At 26.2% G+C, this 19,609-nt stretch overlaps 3 protein-coding genes across 5 annotated transcripts; 1 reads left to right on the top strand and 2 right to left on the bottom strand.

Moving 5' to 3' along the window:
* Positions 1-2,946: 2,946 nt before the first annotated feature.
* LOC105359812 (pescadillo homolog) lies at positions 2,947-7,383 on the bottom strand. Its single transcript, XM_011496516.1, has 8 exons — positions 7,214-7,383; positions 6,851-7,084; positions 6,243-6,750; positions 6,024-6,160; positions 5,687-5,946; positions 5,123-5,310; positions 4,791-5,008; positions 2,947-3,325 (listed from the first exon to the last, which is right to left on the bottom strand). Exons 1-8 carry the CDS (start codon positions 7,235-7,237, stop codon positions 3,062-3,064), a joined length of 1,833 nt encoding a protein of 610 aa, XP_011494818.1. The 5' UTR covers positions 7,238-7,383; the 3' UTR covers positions 2,947-3,061.
* Positions 7,384-7,685: 302 nt separating this feature from the next.
* LOC105359809 (UPF0415 protein C7orf25 homolog) lies at positions 7,686-9,378 on the top strand. 3 transcript variants are annotated; one of them, XM_011496514.1, is made up of 4 exons: positions 7,686-7,950; positions 8,041-8,482; positions 8,685-9,091; positions 9,208-9,378. In XM_011496514.1, the coding sequence occupies exons 1-4, from the start codon at positions 7,801-7,803 to the stop codon at positions 9,292-9,294; spliced, it is 1,086 nt and encodes a 361-aa protein (XP_011494816.1). In that variant the 5' UTR covers positions 7,686-7,800; the 3' UTR covers positions 9,295-9,378. The 3 variants fall into 3 exon arrangements, with proteins under 3 accessions (XP_011494816.1, XP_011494814.1, XP_011494815.1); XM_011496512.1 differs by having other exon boundaries at positions 8,565-9,091; XM_011496513.1 differs by having other exon boundaries at positions 8,565-9,091; positions 9,176-9,341.
* A 54-nt stretch (positions 9,379-9,432) lies between these two features.
* LOC105359811 (tetratricopeptide repeat protein 12) lies at positions 9,433-10,990 on the bottom strand. The gene is made up of 4 exons (XM_011496515.1): positions 10,844-10,990; positions 10,567-10,758; positions 9,646-10,038; positions 9,433-9,574 (listed from the first exon to the last, which is right to left on the bottom strand). Exons 1-4 carry the CDS (start codon positions 10,944-10,946, stop codon positions 9,504-9,506), a joined length of 759 nt encoding a protein of 252 aa, XP_011494817.1. The 5' UTR covers positions 10,947-10,990; the 3' UTR covers positions 9,433-9,503.
* Positions 10,991-19,609: the final 8,619 nt, after the last annotated feature.

Raw genomic sequence — 19,609 nt, 5'->3', positions numbered from 1 at the left:
ATTATAATGTAAAAGAAAAATAGATATAACTATTTATCACAATTGTGAATATGAATTGTAAAATTTTACTCATTTATTAACTATAGCAAGACACTTAAAAAGAAAAACTTTAATTTTTCTTAATAATTAGTTTAATTATATCAATTTTTCGATCTATATATCTATAGACTATCTAAACAATTTTGTATATTTATTAAAAATATTTGTAAATTTTGTATCCATTTGAAGCGTGTGAAGCTTATTTAAAATTCGTATTAAATTACATTATCGATTGAAAATTAATCCTCGCCTGTAGTAATTATATTTTTGAATTATTACAAGTATATATGGTCATTAATATTCTTATATTTATAAAATAATTTTTCAGTCCAAATTTATTTAAAAATTTTTTTATTTTTATATTATTTTATTTTATTTTTATAAATTTTGATGATCTAATCTTTGCATTTCTATATAATATCTACGTAATATCAACAGAATATGCTGCATACTATTTAAAAATTTTATTATAATTATATAACTAAACGAATATTAAAATCAATGTATGCGACGTTTGATACACTAAAAAACCTTTTAAAGTTGTGAATTTGTTATTATTGAAGAATATATAATTATTTTGTGAACAAAAAAAATATATATATAGATATAAAGAGATTTATAATTTTCATGATTTTTAACGGAGGATGTTAATGCTATTTAATGTCTATTTAATAATATGAATAATATAAAAGGGAACATTTAGTAAATATATTTTAACATTTTTGTACGTTATTATACGTTTTAATATTAAATTTCTCGCATTCTTACTACATTTTCATTAGATGCTCACTGTACAAAACATGTTTTATCATGAATTTTAGTTAATATCTAGTTCCCAATGAAATTGCATGTAAAAGTAAAAACAGGGAACAGTTTAAAATACGTTTCTATTCACATGTTTAATCCTTAGAATCTACTATAAATTATATAAATTATATATAAAACTAAAAATTTATATATAAATATAAAAATAATAAAATATAAATATAATATAAATCTGAAATAAATAAAAAAATTAAAGAAAATAGATAAATAAATAAATAAAAATATAAATAAATGTAATAAAAAAATGTAGATAAATATGAAATTTGCTTGAAGAATGAAATTTTACTTACAATTCGATTATACCATTATTAACGATATGCGTGGATTGATTTATCGATTCATATTTAATTCCAAATTATTTTAAATGCTCACCTCGCTATATGATCATTTAATTAGAAATTTTATCGAATAAATGAAGTTTTTTCTCGATTATGTTAATAGAAGCTGTCTACATTTAATAATATATTTATAAAAGTACAATGATAGATCTAATACTTTTGTACCGTTTAGTTGTAGCATTAATGATAGATGTAAAAATTATAAATTATTTTTCAAATGTTAGCAAATATCGTTGCTATTTTTTTTATTTTGTCTTTGCAATAAGGATTGGACGCACTTTAAGAAATATTCGTATTTTCTTGTTACCGTTCAAATGTACTGCTCTCTCACCTACTCTTATAGCACCACTCGAATAAATTATTTTCTATACTAATCGCTACTTTGAGCATTTCGTAAGTATCGCTACAATTGCGCAAGCTGCTTAAAATCTCTCCTATTCTTTATGAAACAGCAGTCAAAGAAAAAGTTCAGATTTACAATGAATTTACAAATAATGAAGAATATTATTGTTCGTGGTGAATTTGGGCATATAAAACGAGCAGCCATTAAAAAGTAGAATTACTTGCAAAACGAAAAATAATTTAAAAACGTTTAAAGGCGATGCTAATGTCATAAGATATTTGAATAATCAAAGCAGCAATAAGGAGAGGGAATGAATATAAGTAAAATAATTTCTTTAAAACGACGATTTCGACAAAATGCGTGCCAATGGAATGGGAACTACACGTATTTTACGAGATTGGTTTCATAAAGGTAGAAAGTAAGAAAGTAAATCTTATCTTGCGATCGGAATAATCCAGAGGTATGTTACCTTTAAATACAACTTATTGGCTATATCTCCGTCTCATGAGATAATCAATTCAAATGAGTTATTGTAGGATGAATTGGTCGAGTTAAACGTCGAGAGCTAAGCTCAGTCGGATTCAATAAATGATCGATGCGCGAAGAGCGAGGCGCCGAGCGATCGTAATGCAGTCGGCATTTAGAGAAGGAAAACGCACGCACAACCATCGTGCCGTGCCTTGTAAAAAGAAAAAAATAGTCCGTCAAGCGGGGTGGGGTGGGACTCCTAGGCGTCACCAAGAATCCCGTGGTCGCATATCGGTAGCGCTCGTTCTTACGTGGGTAATTAAGTGGGCGGCTGAGCTCTGGCCTTCGGAGGCCTTCGACGACCGGGAGAAAAAGTGAAAACCGGCGCCGCGTGTGGGTCGCCCACCAGTGGGTGGACCGGCGGCTACACTCTCACGCTGTCTCTTTCCTTTCTTCGTTATATGACGCGCGTGTCCATGTCGCGAGATCGCGGGACGCCTATTGATATTCAAGGAGGCGCGGGGATGCGGCGCCGTTGCGTAATGACGACCGATTGGCTTACCATCGTTCTCGGGGCCGCCGCCGCCGCCGCCGCCGCCGCCTCACGACGAACGATATTTTAGCGAAATATAATTTAATTCGCTTGGCGAATGCATCCTCGCTTAAGGTGTGAAAGGTTGCCTAGTTGCTGCACGAGGAAGAAATATTCAATGGGCGTCTGGGCTGTCAGGGTGGTGAGTGGTTGGGAGGGGGGGGGGCTGACGACAGTGAGTCATTATTCTAATCGAGAGGATGGGCGACGTTTTCAGCAATCCTGACACACGTGAACTGGACTCGATATTTCATAACGAGGATATGGGAGGCGCGATTATTTACTTGGCAATAAATACGATTGGAGATGTTGATTCTCGGCATCGATTACGTCGATAATGATGACAGAATGTTCTGTAATTATTTTAGGGTTTTAATTTTTTTCATTAAAAAATTATAATACAAATTAATTAATATTTATAAGTGTCTTAATGGAAAATACGGGAATAGCGCATATTCACGTTTTATTTTCGTTCCTTTTTGCCTTACGCAATTCTATCTTTTTTGCTTTCTCGGTCTCGTCGTGAATGCGTCTTTTCTTACGAAGCAGCCAAATGGCTTTGGCTCTGTCTTCTCGGCCCTTTATCATACTTTTGTACAGTTTTCGGTGCTTATTTTTAACCAATTTCTCTCGCAAACGATATTCTTGCCGCTCCTGACGACTCTTTTCCCAAGGATCTTCCTTCGTTATTTCGCCACTCTTTACCTTCATCTTCTTTTTCTGTAATAAAACAAGTTTTATTTATTTATGAAACACATCGTAATTATTATTTTTTCTTTCTTTCTTTATAATAAAAACGTATTATATGCTCTTCTTTTAGAGATCTTAAATTTTTTATCTTAATTATTATTGTCTTCAAATATTTAAAAATAAATAATATCACGGCTTTTGAATATTTATCGAACAATTGTCAATTGTTCCTTCTTAATGACCATACTTATATTATGCATTCAAATTTCAGTTCTAATATTCCAGTTAATAATTGAGAGCACTGAAACCTTTTATCAGTTGAATAAATATATGCCGTTGTTGAGAAAGTTACTAATTAACACTAATATAATTCGTTGTACTTATATTTACTTATATTTACTCGAAGATAATACATAAAATTATTTTTCAACGTGTGAATAGCTTCGAGAGCTGCGAAGGTTATTTTTCTTTACACAAGCTCTACTCAACATTTACCTCTCGATTTCAAATTAGCCTTCTCTTCCCTCCTTTTGTGTTATTCTAAATATTTGTCAAACATCGTAAAACCAATATAAGACTTATTTTCACTATTGAAAATTTTACAATTTCGAAAATTGAAAACTTTTAATAATTTGTAAAAAATTTGTAATAATTTGTAATAAAAAACTTGTGGTCTTAAAAAAAAAAACTATAGGTATTTTTAAATATTAATTTTTAAAAAAACGATCATAACATTAATATTAACTCATCAAAACTGCTTTACATATATAAGAAACATTGTATATAAATTATTAAAGATCAATATTAGTAATTATTGTTATTAATTTTCTTCTTGAGACAAAATGTTGGTAATACAGATTCATTGTAAATAACTGCAATAGATAAAAGTTAATGAAGCTTTCAAAGAGAGTATCGGTAATAATTAAAAAACATGATAAGAGCGTTAAATATAGCGCGATAGTGATTATATAAATATCAATGTTTTGTATTCAAATGATATACATTGTATGACACCTAATATTATTCTAAATACGGAAAAGATTTATAAATTTTACTACAAATTGAATTTATACTTATGGTAAATTACATAAAAATAACAAAATCTGAAGGTGATAAATCACATTTATGAGAATTAGTATATGAACAATTTTGTATAATTTCATTTTTCCTTTTAATAAAACTCAATTGGATCTATGTTTATGGCATTTAGTTGCCATCAATCACAATAATGTTTTATGTAAAATTGATAATCAATAACGTGTTGATCATGAAATATATATGTTAAAAATTTTTCATTAGTTATTAAAATACATATTTGTAAGAATAAAGCTTATATAACTTGAATAATTTGAATCTGCCGAATATTGGCTTATTATTTACAATAAATTATTTTTAAAATGTATATAATGATGTTTTTCAAATCGATAAAGAAAAGTGGTTTCATGTATATAATTTTTTACTAAAAAATTGACTAAAAAATTTCTTAAAGATTTACCTGATTTAACCGTTCTTTTTCATTAATACCTCCCGCACTGGATTTTGTTGATTTCTCATTATCCTTTACAACAAGAACTTTATCTTCGTCTTCATCTTCTTCCTCTTCATCCTCACTTATGTCTTCCTCGTCCTCTATCTCCCCTTTCTTTTCATCTTCTGTATTTTCTTCAGATTCTACTTCATCCTCTGATTCCGTTTCCATTTCCTCATCTTTATCTAAAATACAACAATTAATTAACCTATTACAAACTCAAATTTATTGAACAATAAATTCTGTGCGCATTCTCTGCAAAATAAATTGTCAGACATTAGTTTAAAAAATGTACATACTGTAATTCAACTTATATTCAGGATCCATCAATGCTCGCTCTTCAGGTGGTATATACGTTTGGTCGTGGCGGGTATCCGAAAATGGTGAAAGATGCGGTGGTAGCATACAGCCCATGAAATACTTTTCAACGGGTAAGAGTTCCCGGGCATTTACCGAATCGAAGATCCACTGAGGTTGTATGTAATATCTGTAAAAGATGAAATAATTCAAGTTAATAACAACAATTAACGATGAAAATAAAATTGAAAAATTATGCACGTTAACGTTAAAGTCTCGACTAGGTAACTAAATTTATAAAATATTTTTTTAAATATCAGAAACACTTTGCTTTTCAAATTTGAAGATATAAAGCCCACGTATAGACATAATAAATTTCTAGTGAAGGGACCATATATTTATGTTAAATAAATTTAAATATCGTATATGGAAGACATAATTTGTTCTCAGAAATTCGACTTTAAAATTAAAAACATTTGTCATTCTTTTTCATTGAAGCGAATACAAGATTTCTAAATCTTCAAACGAAGCTCCTCTTAAATTATTAATGAACACAAAATTTTTACCTGGAAATAAATTGTTTTTCCATACTAGGTCTGTCTACAATTTGATGAGTTATAGTTTCATCATTTTCATCGTAAGTCGAACCAACGAATAGTAATTTGTCCCATGAAACATCTCCTCCAAAACATCTAATAGTAAAAACAATAGATTCCCTAGGTACTTCTCGATTAACAAAGAATTTTAACCCTTTAAAAAGGGTTTTTAATTTTTTTATTTTTGCACGTTCTGCCTTAGCCTCTTCAATTTTTGTATTATCAGTTTCCTAAAATATAAACTATGTATTATGAATTTCGAAAGCAATAACAATGTCCATTATATGTTAAATAAAAGAAATATAACATTTGTGAAACTGTCAATTTCCAGTTCATCTTCTTCATTCTGTACCGAAGAATTTAAATTAACCAATGGAATATTGAGAGCGCTTATCCTTTCGGATACAAATGCTTGTTCGTCTACAAGACTTTTTTCTGAAAATACTAATAAAAAGGAAAGTTAATTTATCAAACAACACTGAATTATTTCTAGCTTGTGAAATTTTAGAATTAATAAAATCTTTACTCGTATCACCGAACTTTGGAGGATAAAATAAATTTAATGTATGATAAAGCCTGTAGTTTACAAATCCAAGCATAATGATATAGAATTCCACAAATATGGACATCAATTTAAAATCTACTTCGCATTTGCTCTGTGGTTCAAAACCAAAATGATGTGGTACAATCCAAGTGATAGTCTGTCCTTTTATTTCAGCTTGATAATAATAACCTTTGATAGAAATAAATACTTTCCGCAGAGCCTTCGCAGCTATTATAGCATGCATAAATTCTACCGTCAATCTCCGACAAAGCGCACTGTGATCTCTGTGTACATGTTTTATGGATGGAAAAGTACTAAATAAGAAGCACAAAGTAAGGCAATCATCCAAATCCTTTAGAGCATCTATAAATGTAGGATATCTTTCTTTAACAATATGATCTAATTTTATAATAGGATATTTTTTAAGATATCTTCTCATTTCTTTAAACTCTTTCATCGCCCTTGCTCTGTCAATTTTCCGTGCAAATATCTATAATGAAAATTATCATTTAATAGTAAGCTTATGCCCAAATTTATATTAATTTTTTTATTTCATTTAATAAGTCAATTTATATTAACAAAATGCATACCTTATGTTCTCTTAATTTCCATATTATTGGTTCGTGCATTAAGAACTGTATATCTTTTTTATGATAGAGGATCTTGATACGAGTATCCCCTTTTTGTGCTCTTTTACGATTTCGAGGTTCCCTTGGATAAATACCTTTTATAATGGATAATCTACGAAATTCATTCAAGGAGAGTTGCAATTTCTTTAGTGCTTGTTTCCTTGTCATAAATTGCACAGCCTCTCCTGCTTTATACTAGAGATGAAAATTAATTTGTAAATTAAATTAAAATGTTAATTCTTTCATTTAAAAATGGTAATATTTATATTTGCAAATATATGTAACCTCACATAGAATGCGGTTTAACATATACAAATTTTTTACCTTCTTTTTACCAAAGTTCGCCATTTCTTAATATTCCAAATAGATAAATTGTTAATATTGATAAAAGAGATTTTATATTGAATCAATTTATCCAATACCTTTTTAAAAAACTGAACTTTTTAGATGTACATGACAATGTACATGCGCACGTAACGCACGTGTCAAAAATAATGTATGAGTTTGTCAACACCTTCAACCTTCTCCACGAGTTTCAATTCTTCTATTATATTCCAGCCCCATTTGATTTTTTCGTCGAAACATTTTATTAAATCATCATTACTTTCCATAATATGGTACCAATGATTTATGCACAATAATATTTATTTGTAAATTCTAAATTTAAAAAATATATTTTCTACTTTCCATGTTTATATACTGGCATACAGCAAATACCTTTTTAAATACGCGATAGAATTCAGATTATATATATATATATATATATATATATATATAATCGAAGAATAAACGCGTATTTAAAAAGGTATTTGCTGTATGCCAGTATATAAACATGGAAAGTAGAAAATATATTTTTTAAATTTAGAATTTACAAATAAATATTATTGTGCATAAATCATTGGTACCATATTATGGAAAGTAATGATGATTTAATAAAATGTTTCGACGAAAAAATCAAATGGGGCTGGAATATAATAGAAGAATTGAAACTCGTGGAGAAGGTTGAAGGTGTTGACAAACTCATACGAAAGATTCGACAAGAAATAAAATTTCTAAAAAAGGTAAACGGTTTATCTTTAGTAGTGAATGTATAGTTTGAGGAAAATCATAATTAATTTATACATTAAACATTTTTAATAATTATGAAAAAGGTACGCTTTACAGGAAATGTTAAAAATGAACACCTTCAAAGTACTAATTTAATTCATTTGAATGCAATTGTTAAGCGACTGTTATCTGCAAATACACCTGTTCATGTGTTAAAACCCTTCAAATATCTGAATTCAAAATTAGAAGTTGACATTGTCTGCGACAATGGATCAAGTTGGGTTAAAGTTATCGCTCGCAATGCTAAAGCTCTTACTCTTATTTCTGATGGTAATGCTGAATATGGACAAAAATCAGTTTTCGATCAAGCCGATTCTTATATAAAATGTGCTAAAAATCATCCATATATGTACAAGCATCCCAACATTATTTTTCATTTTGCCTGTGGTATAGAAAAACCATTGGCCGATAAATTAGAAGGCATGTTTGGTATTATAATTGAAGGAGAAAAAATTGAAGTAGTTAAAAACGAAGATAATAATTGCGGTAGAAAATTTTTATTTAAATTTCTTTTTTTCTTTTTTCCCAACAACAATAATAATTTACTGTTTTATTATTTTATTTATAGATAAATTAGTACATTCTCAATCTGAAAGTGAATCTAAAGAATCTTTCGATATTAATTATTGTGATTTATTAGAATTAAATACAAATATTAATTCAATGAACGTTTCAATACTTAATTTAGATGTTTCATCGCTACTTGCATATGTAACAAATATGACCAATGGCCATGCAAATTTCAAATTTATAGAACCACTGCTCACTATGCAAACGGAGTGGGAACGTCGTTGTCCGATAAAACCAGTATTAGATGAACTGTTTAAAAATAAAGAGCTAATTATATGTCAAACAGCGTACGATAATTTTACAAATATTGTAAATGTAATTGGTGGCCCAAATGAAAAAAAGCGTTCGATTGAGCTAATGTATAGAATTAAGATTGTGGACGATACACCCAAGGGAAGAATTATGAAGTTGAAACTTGGTGGTAAAATAAAAGCACGTTCTAGATTAATTTTTGCAAGTGGAGACAATTTAAAAAGCATAACTGTATCGGCTAATGAAGGATTTGTTCGTGCTGCTAGAATGCAGGTATAATATATATATATATATATATATATATATATATATATATGATAATATTATTGTCTATAAATATAATTTGATTGTCTACAGATTATGGAAATTATATTGAACTTACGTTTTAGGGAATCGAATGTATGGTATTTATTCACGAACCACGCTCGCTGTCAGAAATGAAGGAGATTAATGCAACAAAAATTAAATTATCTTGACAAATATCAGATGACCAAACACATAAACACTTTATATTTTATAAATTTATAATTTATTATAATGATTTTTTGTTAAAAATGTCATTATATAAGTATTTACTGAAAAATGATCAAAGTTTATTAAGTGTGAAAGTTATTCATTATTTTTTTTTATTAATATTAGATAAGAAATACTGAATTTATTGTTAATACGGTGTGTATAGCCCTGCTTAATCAGTTTGACTATTCGCTGTTGGCCCAAGTTCAACGAGTTCTTCAGAGTGCAAATTCTCCTCGAACTCTGAAAGAAATATGATCGGTTGGAAAAGGCAAATGCCAAAGAAGAAGCAAAGAGGCATTACAACCACACACCTGAAATGTAACTTTGAAATTTTGGATTTCTTGTTCGGGCGAGTGCAATGAACTCCTTACATTTCTCATAATTGCCTAAGAGCTTATGGCACCTGGCACTATTAAGGAGGGCCTTAATGTTATTCTCGTTGACTTTGAGCGCCCACTCGCAGTCGTATAAAGCTTTCTCGTAAAGGCCAAATTTCATGTAAGAAAGCGCTCGGTTATTCCATAATACTGCCGTGTCCTTCCTTTGCTCTAAGGCTTTTGAAAAGTACGTGATGGCCTTTTCGAAATTATTTTGCTTAAAGGCGGTGTTTCCTATGTGTTTGTAAGTCTCGGAAAGTTCATTACGAATTTTTCGATCTTCTGCACGCTTATTGGCATCCCTCTCGACACTTAGTTTGAAAGCATCTAATTCAAATTGATAACAAATGATTTCATTATCTATGACAAAAGTGTTCTTAATAAAATAAATATTTTTAAATTTAAATTTTCATAAATCGCTACCTCCAATGTATATTACCATAAATTTTAATTATATTTAACCAAAATATTTAAGATGAAATTAATATACTACTAAATTATATGCATAAGTGAAATGTAAATATAACCCTTTTCCAAATGATATTAATAAAAATGTTGTTATCCCTTTTAATCTCTATCAATCGGCTCTCAAAGTCGATAGTACTAAATAAAAATATAAGATTTTCTATAAGAATATGCCATATTTACGGATATACAAAATATATTGTAATAATAAAATATATCAAATAAAATTTTTTTATGAATTTTAACTACATTATTGATTGTTGAGAACGGCTTAGAAGATTAGACATTTTAATTATTTGAAAATAAATATAATTCAATTAGAACAAAGTCTCAGAATTTTTTTGAAGATTAATAGATAATAGATACAAAAAAATAATTAATATTAAGTACCTTGTGACATTTGTTTTGGATCTAAATCTTCCAATGGATACTTGCTTATAATGGTTCTATTTGATTTTATTTTCAATTCAACATTTTCAGAAATTTCGGAAGTATCCTTCTTTTTTAAAATCTCATCGGCCAACAACATCCCATATTGCTGTTCTTTGACATCAGAAGAAGCAAGTTGTTTTACAATCTTATCTAAAATAAATTAAAAATTGTATTGAAAGTTATCGATATGATTGTTGAACAACAGTCTTTTTTTTAATAATATATATGTACGCACCAACTTCGGTAACACGGTACATAAAATTCTGAAATTCCTCTTCCGTTACATTTCCATTTGCACTTAAATTCGAAAGACACACGTCTTTCATATTATTATCCATCTTAAATATCTATTTAAATTATTTTACACAAATTTAATATTGTTTATTGAAGATTGTAGTTTTTGCTACTTTGATATAACTTACTTTCCTGTTAATCGCATTGCCATGGACACGAGCAATCATAATCATTTCATAATTATTGTTTAATTATCGATTGATCGAACGCGTCGGACCTTATGATGCGTGTAAGTAATAAAGTGATCGTGCACATTTCATCTTGCATAAATATTGTAAAAAAAAATTGCACTTTGTCATATTCCATTCGATCTTGCTTGTAAAATTTGGAACCTGGTAGCACGACCTGTGAGAAACTGATTATACAAATTACTTATTTTAGAAATACGTAAGCTGCATCCGTTTGCAGATCTCAGCTGAATTGCGACACCGTACGTTTCGTGATGAAATATTGCGCAGAGAGAATATATTTATAGTGGCCGCATGCTCTCAAGTCCGGAAGTTCGCGGTTTAAAATTCGGTAACAGCCACTGTAACTTTGAGTGAATAATTTCTTTTCCATTACATCGATAATAGCTCACCATTCTTTAGGCTAAATAACACGCAGACGATTCATAAATCTAACTCGTATATGAGCATCACTACTACTCTCTTCTGCAAAATCTTTCATTCGGTGAACAGTTTGTGCGAGCATGGAAGCCGTAATATAAATATCATTTTAATAGCTCAAAAGTGCTCTAGTCAGCTAAAGTCTCACTGACTAGCTGATTCACGCAATACAACACCTTTTTCCTACTAGTTTGAGATGAAAAAGCGATTAGACTTTACGACATAGCTTTACACACCGTAATCCACAAAGATAATCGACTAAACCGGCAAAATTACGTCTTTGCCTGGTTTTTATTTTCATAGTTTTATAAATTATTCATACATTATATAAGGTTTGCTTTTTGTATTTATCTTGCAAAATAAGAATCGTTCAGCAAACTAGAAAGGCTTTGTTTATATTAATTAAAAAGTGCGTTTTTTACTTTTCTACTTTTACTACTTAGTTTTGGATTAAAACCTTTTTTCTTTTACTGTAAGAATGATATATTTGAAAGTATTTTAAAAGTACATGAAATGTATATTCGGCAATATTTAACTGAAAAAGTTTTTATCCTACAAGTTTCTTAAGAAAACAGAAATACGTAAATTATTTTTATACCATCCACTAGCTTGTTATTTTTACTATAAAAATATTACATAATCGCTTGTCAGATTTTTAATAATTAATTTGTCGGATTTTGGATAGTTGACTTTAATTTATTTACTATATCATGCATACTTACTGGTCTATCATTGTTAAATAAAATCACAATTGTCATTTTCCATTAGAGTGTATAAATAACAAAAAATAAATATCTGTTAAAATTCGATATTTTCTATTGAAAATATACTGTAAAATTTAATAGTTTTCATTTGAAAATTGAAAAAAAATTAAGGTGTGATAAGAGAATTAACGGTTATTTTTAATATTCCAATTTAATATTAATATAATTCTACAAGTGTTTGCAAAAAAAAAAAAAATATCATACATTAGAACCTATAGAGTTAATTCTTATCATTTAATTCAATTCATTAAAAATTATTTTCTAAATATTGTTTATAATTACTACATTTAATAAACTAAATTTTCAACTTATACTATTCTTTTTACAATATAACGTTTCTGTATTCAATAAAATATTTTGATTGTTTTTATCGTAATATTTCATTCTTATAAAAAAAAAACTATATTTGAGTTTTATAAAAATATTTAATATATAATATACAAGGGTAAGACTGTTTAGACAGTATCATTAAGTATATACATAAATACCTTGAAGGAATTTTTAATTGACAAGTAATATTTGCTTAATCAAATTCAAAATTCTTTTTATCTCTTCTATACTTTCAAATATATATATATATATATATAATCATATCACAATTTTATAAAAATATTAAACGATATTTTATATTTTGAAATTGTTTATTTTCTATGAAATTAAACAAACTTATTACTGTTCAAGCGCTACTTTCTATATATCTACTATTTCTACTGTCTCTATTCATTAGGTAACGGCAATCAAATAAATATGTGATTTATTGTATATATTCTCTATTAACATACTGCTCATTTTTGTGATTCTGTGTGAAGAAGTAGAGTTAATAGAGATAAATAATACGTTGATTCCGGCATTAACTGTCTGTCCAGATACAAATATGTCGTTTATATAGATTTTTTCCATACCGACAATGATTCGTAGATATACTAGGTCATTCTTTTATCTAATGTAGATATATTTTTTGGACAATATTTTCTTTATACTTTATACTTTTTGACTTTTATAAATATAATATTTTTAAATATATAATCATAAATTAAAAACAATTGACAAAAGACATCTTTTTTAATATTTATAATTCATTTAAGCAACTGTTTAAATAAAGTTTCAATAAAATTTTCATCATAATCATTTTATAATAAAGAGTAAATTATGTAAAAAAAATTAAATATTATATATATTGAGTATTAATTATATTACGTATTTTGGATATAATGTTAAAAAATATATCAAAATATTGATATTTTCTTATATATATATATATATAATATAACATAAAAATATAAAAGATACGTATAATATTCAATGCTCAATATATAAATCTTTAAATACGACTGAAACTCAAATTTTATTTTATATTTATGAGATGAAAATATTATTTATTATACTTTTATTAGCATTATAATACTATAAATTATTTATATTTTAACTATAGTTTAAACTACAATTAAATATGCGATTATAGAATATTCAATGTACCATACGTCGAGTGAATTTGTAGTTCGCCATCTCCCATAGAGATGGTACTGTAATAGGAAAAACGATGAACTTACATTTATATGCCCCTTGTGTACTCAAATATTCAAATAATAAATGCATGTAATTTAATAATATTTACAAATTCGAATGATATTCAAAATATTTATTCTATTTTTTTTAATTGAATTTACTTTAATTGAAATTAATTTAATTTAATTGAAAAAAAATAAAAAATTTTTTGATAAAATGATTACTTAATAAAATTATTACTAAAAATATAATTCGTATTGTTTATTTATTAAACATTTATTACAATTGTTTATTAAACTAAAATGAATATTTTTTTAATCATGTAAATCATGTAAGCTTCTGAAAATATATTTAAATATTTACAATTTAATTATTATTAATTAAAAATTTGCAGACAATAAATCTAATTCTTGTTTTAATAACAATTATATAATTAAAAATTATCTTCCTAATGTATAGAAGAGAGATTAATTAAATATTTATTTTACTTATTAAACATGTTAAATTGTTGTTTTTATATATAATTTAATCATTTATTTATATATTTTCCAATGGCTAGTATACTACGTATTAATTAATAAGGTATTGTTTTCTTTTTCTTACAATGTTAAGATTTGATAAGAATAAAATTGAGAACAAAACTTTATGTATCAGTTATTTATGCAATTATAAACTTTCTTTTGTAAAAACTTTAATTAATGCTCTTGTTGATTTAAATGATTTTTCTAAATAATCATTAAAAGAATAATTATATGTTAAAAAGTTACGTAAGTAAAATATTTATTTCAGTATTAATAATAACTTTTTTCACTTTTTGACTATTAAAGATTAAATTATGTTTATATAAATATATTTATTATTTAAAGTTTCTTTATAATAGTCATAATTATATAACCTTAATCATTTACCGTGGTAAACCGTAATATTTATAAATTTTATTTTTTTAATCATTGTTATATCTTTTCCTAATCAGATATTCTTAATAATTTTGCTTGTTTCGTAATTTATATTATTGAAAAAAGTGGTTTTAGTAGTTTAATTAATAGTAATTAGTCATAAAAATAGGAATTAATTTTTTGTTTAGATTTTGTTTACTATTTGTTTAATTTTTAATCGAATTTAATAAAACTTTCGTCCATAAAATAATTATATTTTTATGAAATTTTCTATAAAAACAAACAAAATGTTCACAATATTCAATGAAAGCATAACAATTGTGAAGTAAAATATCTTGTATTTAAAGGGACAGTTAATTAATATAAATAATTAGTATACATATAATTCTATCGGATAGTACAATCTATTCTATTTTAAAATTACATCGTCTTTTGAAATATATTTTTCAATAGAAATAATCGATTTGTTCAAATATCTAGAACTTGCTTACTATTTATTGTTATAGTTTATGTATTTATAAATTGTTTATAATTTATTCTAAGTTTATTTACTATTAGAATTGCATATTAATATGTTCGATAGAAGATAAAATATTAATAAAATTGTTGACTCTTTCCTTTAGGAATACCATTTACGCAATTTTCAGAATATACAAATTGTAAATACAAAATATTGTAAATAACAATTTTAGTGGACAGATTTATTCACGAAATTCATATTCGATAAAATTTAACTAAATATTTACAGTCATTGACTTTTCAATATTATTTTATTTATTTTTTATAAATGACAAAAAAGGATTTATAAATAATGATATAAATAAGCCAAGATACTCTTTTACTTTGACTTTTAATAAATAATTCATATCCATGTTATTGTCTAAAGTAAAATCATGATAAACTATAAACATAATACTGTCAATGATATAAAAATAACTTCTGTATTTGTGTTAATTGATTTTCTTTAAAATTGTCGATTCGACACGACAGGTTATTCAATGATTGTGAGACATAACTAGCTTGCGATTGCAATTGTATTTCTTGGCGTATTTCAGAGGATTGAGGTGACTGATAAAATCGTAAAAATAATGAGATTAGTTAAAACGAATATTTAAATTCTCAGCCGTGTAAGTGAAATGTAATAAAATACGCGAAATGGAAAACTTAGGGGATATAATGTCTCCACTTATTCTATGTTTAAATATTATACTCTTGTAATTTGAACGTACATTATTACTATTAATTATAAGCTCGTTATCAGCTTATTAATTCTAATAATTACTATTAATTTATAAAATAATTTAATTTAATTTTACATAATACATATAATTATATAATTAACTAAGAAACTTATAATAAATTTCCAGAATTTAGATTGACTTGTATTGAGAATTTAGATGAATTCATAATATTTTATATTACAAATAATAAATTATCATTGTTTAATACCATTTAAGAATTTTAAATTGAAACATTTATTTTTATATAAATTATTATTTTGAAAATATATGTAAAGAACAAATAATCATTACCAATTTTTTTAATCAAGTTCAAAAAATCTGCAAAGTATGTTTTTATCAGTATCGATCAAATGCATCTACAATTTTGCATATTAATTAATTCTAAATTAATAATAAATAAGTTACGTAGTAGATAAAAAACTTAATTAATTAAAAATTGAAAATTAATATATTTGATGAATTTAATTATATTGTAATAAAACATACCTTTAATTCGTTGTATAAACAAAGAACCGTTCAATACTTTAATGTTTTATAACTGTATTTAAATATTTTATCTCAGCATTATGAAATGACTGTGTTGTCTTGTATTTATGTATCATTTATAAGAAAATTATCAGAAATGTGAAAGTGCACTACGAAAGAAATATTTTAAGTTTTTTTTTTAATGAGTAAATAAATAGGATTCATAGTTTTTAATCTTTATTTTGTATTAAACATTTAGATGAACCCAAAAATAAAAAATAGTATATAGTATATAATCTGGATTAAGTGTGAAAAAAATACAAAGTATCTGAAAATTATAATATTATAATATTTAATGGTATTTTATTGTAAAAATTGCGATTATAAATTTTTGATTAGTTTTTTTATTAAAAAAAAAGATAAACAATTTAAAATTCTATTGTAAATATAAGAATGTGTCAAAAAACAAATTAATGAAATTGAATTGCTGCTGTTTTGAATCAATTTCTCTCTCTTTCTCTCTCTCTCTCTCTCTCTCTCTCTCTATATATATATATATATATATATATATATATATATATATATATATATATACATATATAAACTTTTTATACAACATTCTAAGAAATAGAAATCTACTTTGTGAAATGGATACATAGTGTCATAGAATTATTGCTTACTTAAAAAAATAAAATGTACTATTTTTTTCATTCGGTTTTGAAAAAATGTTTAAACTAATGTAAAATTTAAGAATGTATGTGTTTGTGTAAATTTTATGAAAAGCATTAAAGAGTATTCGTAAATTAATAAATAAATTAATCGATTTTTTTACGGGCTCATACTGTTTAAAGTGAAAAACAAACCTTAAAATATGAATAGATATTCAAACTCATAGATCGACAAGATACATTTTGATCATTATAAAATATTAACGTTTATCAAAATATTTATCAGTATCTTTAATGACTAAATTTCAGTTTCTTAGAAACATTAATCAAGAATTTGAATAATCAATAAGTTATTAATATTCAATGGTATATTATTGTGCTAGGAATTGAAAATGCGATTATCTTGCACCTTTTTCTTTTTCTATTGTCAATAGACCCGTGAGAAAAAGGCCTTATATTGTACCTTCTTCAACCCCACCTTTATCAATCATGATTCACGTACTCCCGCGCTAACGAGATTTTTTCCTTTCCTTCCCACCTGTGCATATTACAACCCGCGATCAGGAATCTTCTTTACCCCTGTAACGCGATCTCTCCGCAGAGTGGAAAATTCTAAGATTTATTATTAAACGAGGGAGTAAGTAATGGGGAAAGCATGAGAAAAAATGCTAAGGAACAAAAGAGACAGAACGTGGCTCTTTAATAGCGAACGAAATACGGCTTCAAAAGCGGATTACGTAATACGACTTTTCTTTCGCGCTCACTCTCTCTCTCTCTCTCTCTCTCTCATACACACACTTACTTTCGATCTTACTTTTCATCTCACTTCTACGGAAAGACGATATAACCCGCCTAGATCTACTCGCGGGTCCCTCGTTAAATATTAAGCTTCAAACTTTCGCGTCCGCGAATAATTCTCCATCTCTTTCTCTTTCATTTATTTTCTCTGAAAGAATTTTCTCTCACACTCTCCCCATCTATGTATCTATATATCTATCTCTCTTAGATTTTTCCTCCCTTTTATTCTCAGCTCGTATAACGACATCCCGCAATGATCACGGGAAACGAGACATTTGAAAGATTATGCCAATCCGACGCGTGAGACGAGTGTTATAGTGAAAGAGAAGAAATGAGTAAGAACTAAGAGGGACAAGGAGAGGAGAGAAAGACTGAGAAAGGAGAGAGAAAAGTGAGAAAGGAGAGAGCGAGAGGAGAGAGGAGAGAGAGAGAGAGAGAGAGAGAGAGAGAGAGGAGACAGAGACTTAGTAATATTGAAAATTTTAAAGAGAATGAGAGTAAAAGGAGCATAACACATAAGGGGATGAGAGTCAAGAGGTAAAATCTGGAAGGATTTGATTTTTATTTTTCTTTATACGGACAATCAGTGGTTAGAATCTTATAATATAATAGTGTATGTAATTTAACCATTAAAACATAGTAAAATTATTTTCATATATATATTTTAAGTTATTTACATTTTCGGAATTTTATTATTTCAATCAATGAATACAGATTTTTTAATTAATTCAAAATTTTATGACATATATATATAAATATATATATTCGATATATTAAATTAAGTTAATGTAACGCTATAAGGCACTGGCGAAGTTTAAATTTATTTACAAAAATTCATAGTCATATCTAATGTATAAAACTTGTAATTTCACTATGTTCAATTTTAATCTGTAATATATATTTTTTTTACAAATTAACTTTGTAATATTTACATTAAGTATAATTACACATATTTTTTTAAATAATATCAAAACAATAAATATAATAAAAATATTATGAAATGATTTAAAAGTAATTAGGAAATATTAAATATCAAATTATTATATCAAAAGAATTTAGATCATAAGATGTGATACTTATTTTGTTTCGAAATTACTTTAGTTGTACTCTAAATATAGAATGTAATTATTTATTTCAAAAAATGCTCGGAAGAAAATTTTCTTAAAATAATTACTCTATTATGTTCGTAGAAATTAAAATTCATTCATAAAAATAATATAAATATATTAGTAGAATTCAAAAGTAGCATTCATCTTGACTCAACATCATATATAGATGAAACAATCTATTAATAATATTATTACCCAAATATAATATCGAATCAAATTTAATAAAATATGAATATAAATCATAATAATTATTTTTATTTTCTACCATTATTTGATATTTCTCAACATGATATACAAAGATATTAATAAATTCAAAACATTATATGTTTTATATTTTTTGTATATTCAAAAATATTTTGATTAAATTGCATTGTCATAAGATAAAAGATTAATTAATACGAATAATCAAAATTTATTTATTCAATTATTCTATAATACAACTTACTATAAAATTTTATTTTATAAATTGATGATTAATATACTCTACGTTGATATGATTTAAAATTTACGTCTTTGTTAAATTTAAGATAGCGGGATTCTTTAAAATTTATGAAAATAAATTATCATAGCAAAATAATAATTCTTATTCTTTATGAATAGAAATGAATATTACGTACAAAATTAAATTATATCGATTCCATACTTATTATCT

Source organism: Ceratosolen solmsi, unplaced genomic scaffold (assembly GCF_000503995.2).
Source record: "Ceratosolen solmsi marchali unplaced genomic scaffold, CerSol_1.0 scaffold29, whole genome shotgun sequence".
Lineage (NCBI taxonomy): Eukaryota > Metazoa > Arthropoda > Insecta > Hymenoptera > Agaonidae > Ceratosolen > Ceratosolen solmsi.
Note: the sequence above shows the minus strand (reverse complement) of the source record. Positions and strands in the feature narration are given on the sequence as shown.